Genomic DNA, 2,447 nt, shown 5'->3' with positions numbered 1-2,447 from the left:
TCTTTCCCTTTCTAAACAGATGTTTTTGCTTCTCTTGTCTGATCAAATCCTATTTGTTGTTCGTTACAGATAGCGGCTCAGGCAGTGTTATTTATGTGTATGAACACCGCAGGAATCTTCATTAGCTACCTATCAGACAGAGCACAACGTCAAGCCTTCCTGGAGACCAGAAGATGTGTAGAAGCCAGACTGAGACTAGAGACAGAAAATCAGCGACAGGTATTGGAGAAACAATCCTATTTTTGTATTAACTGGAATTGATAATTGGGCAAGACAGGGCTTTTTTAGCCTCTCTGACTCCAATGTGATGCTACCTGATTTGTGCAGGTTAAGTGAGTTTCATGCTGTTGTTTTGCTGGTGTGTGTCGATCTGATATGACATCTTAAAGGTTTTCACTGGGAAACAGGATGAAGAGAGAATGGGCATTCCCTGTCCTTTCCCATACAAGAAGAAGAGGCCATCAAATGAAATAGCAGCTGGCAGGTGTTTAAAAATGGTTCATTACACAAGAGGGGATAAACTGAGGACCTTCATGTTGCAGAATGTTGTGGATACTAAACTTGTATCAGTCAAGTGAAAAGTAAGCAAGTTCATGGAGGAGAACTCTATCTAGGCAGAGAAAATGCTAAAACATCACCTCTGGCTCACAGATGAATATTTGGAGCTGGGGGGGCCACTGCAGGGAAGTTACACTTTCTCTGTTCTTAAACTGTTCCCAAAAAATCTCCTTTTGGCCACTGTGTGCAATAGCGTACTGGGCTAGGTGAACTTCCAGTCTGAGCAGGTATGGTTGTTCTTGGATACATTATCCTTTCCGATCCAGAATGAAAGGCATTTTGCTGCTTATTATTTCATACCAAGGCAGCAGAAATGAGATGTAGCACGCTGTACTTATCTTGCATCCCCACTGAAATATCAGGAGGTTCACCTGCTGTTTAAAAACTTGCATAAAGATCAAAATACAGCCTGTATAGAGATATATATGTTACACTGTTATTTCATTCTCAAATGCACTTAGCCATTGATTTTGTCCTGTTGTATAGATACATGTATTGCTTCTCAATTTTATTTCATTTAAGTCTCGAACGCCATGCTCTTACACAGAGATCTAGGAAGATGTCATATTCTAGACTTTACTGAGTAATGACTCAGTATGATGTGTGACTGCTGAGTAATGCAAGCTACCTATGCGAGAACATCTCTCCAGCCATTGCTGACTGAAGAGGCTTTGAGAGATGCTATCCAGGATGCTCTGTTCTCATTTTAACTGTAGGACCACGTTTTCGTGCCTTTTGGTTTTTTGGGAGTTTGGGGTATTTTGCATTTCTCTTCTTGTGTACTCTTCTATAAACCAATATTTTGCAAGCTTTACTTTGATCACTGTTTTGTAGAGTTCATTGTAAAAATCTTTATAAAATATTACCAAAAGATTCCCCTGTTCCAGATGATTCTGGGGATTTTCCATGAGAATGATTTTATTTTCTCATGGAAAATAAAAATTCTACAAAATGAATATTTTTTCTGAGAAATTAAAATTTGCTGAAATTTTATTTTCTGTTAGGAAAATCAAGACAGATTGTTCCCATTTGGGTGGGTTTAAAAAAAAAAAAAGTTATTTTTATTTTGGTGAGGGGAAAAGTAGGGGTTGGATCTGAAATATTTATTTCAATCAACCAATGTTGAACTGTGCATTTTGTCTTGGCCCATTGCCTTGCAAGGGTTCAGGGCTGTGCTGTCCTCTGAAGGCAGAACTTCCTGGAGAGTTACCTCACCATGGTTGAGACTCACCTATATCCAAAGTAGTGTGTCATAGGCATCATACGACTGGAAATGCATCCGGGAGAATGTATTCGGGCCAAGGAAAATGCCCACAAGAGAAAAATACAGACTTCAAGACACCAAATTAAAGATCTCTTCTAAAAATCAATTTAGAGTTTGGTGCTTAGTTGCCAGCTGGGGTTAAACCACGACAATGATAAACTAACTCAAAATTTAGGAGCAAAACATTTTGAAATGTATCTGATTAAATCTGTTGGAACTTTGAAACTGTGTTATTACACACACCTATCTATATAAATATAGATAAAGATACATATAATATACTTTTTGGGGGGTTTTGTTTGTATTTAGTACAACAACAATGACAAAATATTTCAATACCGGAACATCTTGAGCAATAGAGAGCCTGTTTCCCTCAGTCTTCTATTCTTTCCTTGTGTCTCTGAAGTAGCGGCTCATTTAAGCAGTTTCTAAACATATCTTCTTTAAACAAGGCTGGCAATATCACATTTTAGGTGACTGATTTTCTCGAGCAGCTTATTCATGCTCACTTGATCAGTATCTGCAGGCAGGAATCCAGTGACTGCTAGCGTTTTTCTATCTTGGAGACATATATTTCATGGTAAGGGGGATCTGTAGTTCACATGAATGTAAAAAACATATTACC

The 2,447-nt window shown here is 38.3% G+C and overlaps 1 protein-coding gene across 1 annotated transcript in view; it reads left to right on the top strand.

The window, feature by feature from the left end:
* The window catches only part of ADCY8 (adenylate cyclase 8), a 127,171-nt gene that overhangs the window by 28,607 nt on the left and 96,117 nt on the right, over positions 1 to 2,447 (top strand). The window contains exon 2 of the mRNA XM_035903425.1: positions 70 to 219. Within this exon, the coding sequence (XP_035759318.1) occupies positions 70 to 219 (150 nt within the window). The remainder of the gene's footprint in view (positions 1 to 69; positions 220 to 2,447) is intronic.

The sequence above is a fragment of the Egretta garzetta genome, unplaced genomic scaffold (assembly GCF_000687185.1).
Source record: "Egretta garzetta isolate BGI_Z169 unplaced genomic scaffold, ASM68718v1 scaffold50, whole genome shotgun sequence".
Lineage (NCBI taxonomy): Eukaryota > Metazoa > Chordata > Aves > Pelecaniformes > Ardeidae > Egretta > Egretta garzetta.
Note: the sequence above shows the minus strand (reverse complement) of the source record. Positions and strands in the feature narration are given on the sequence as shown.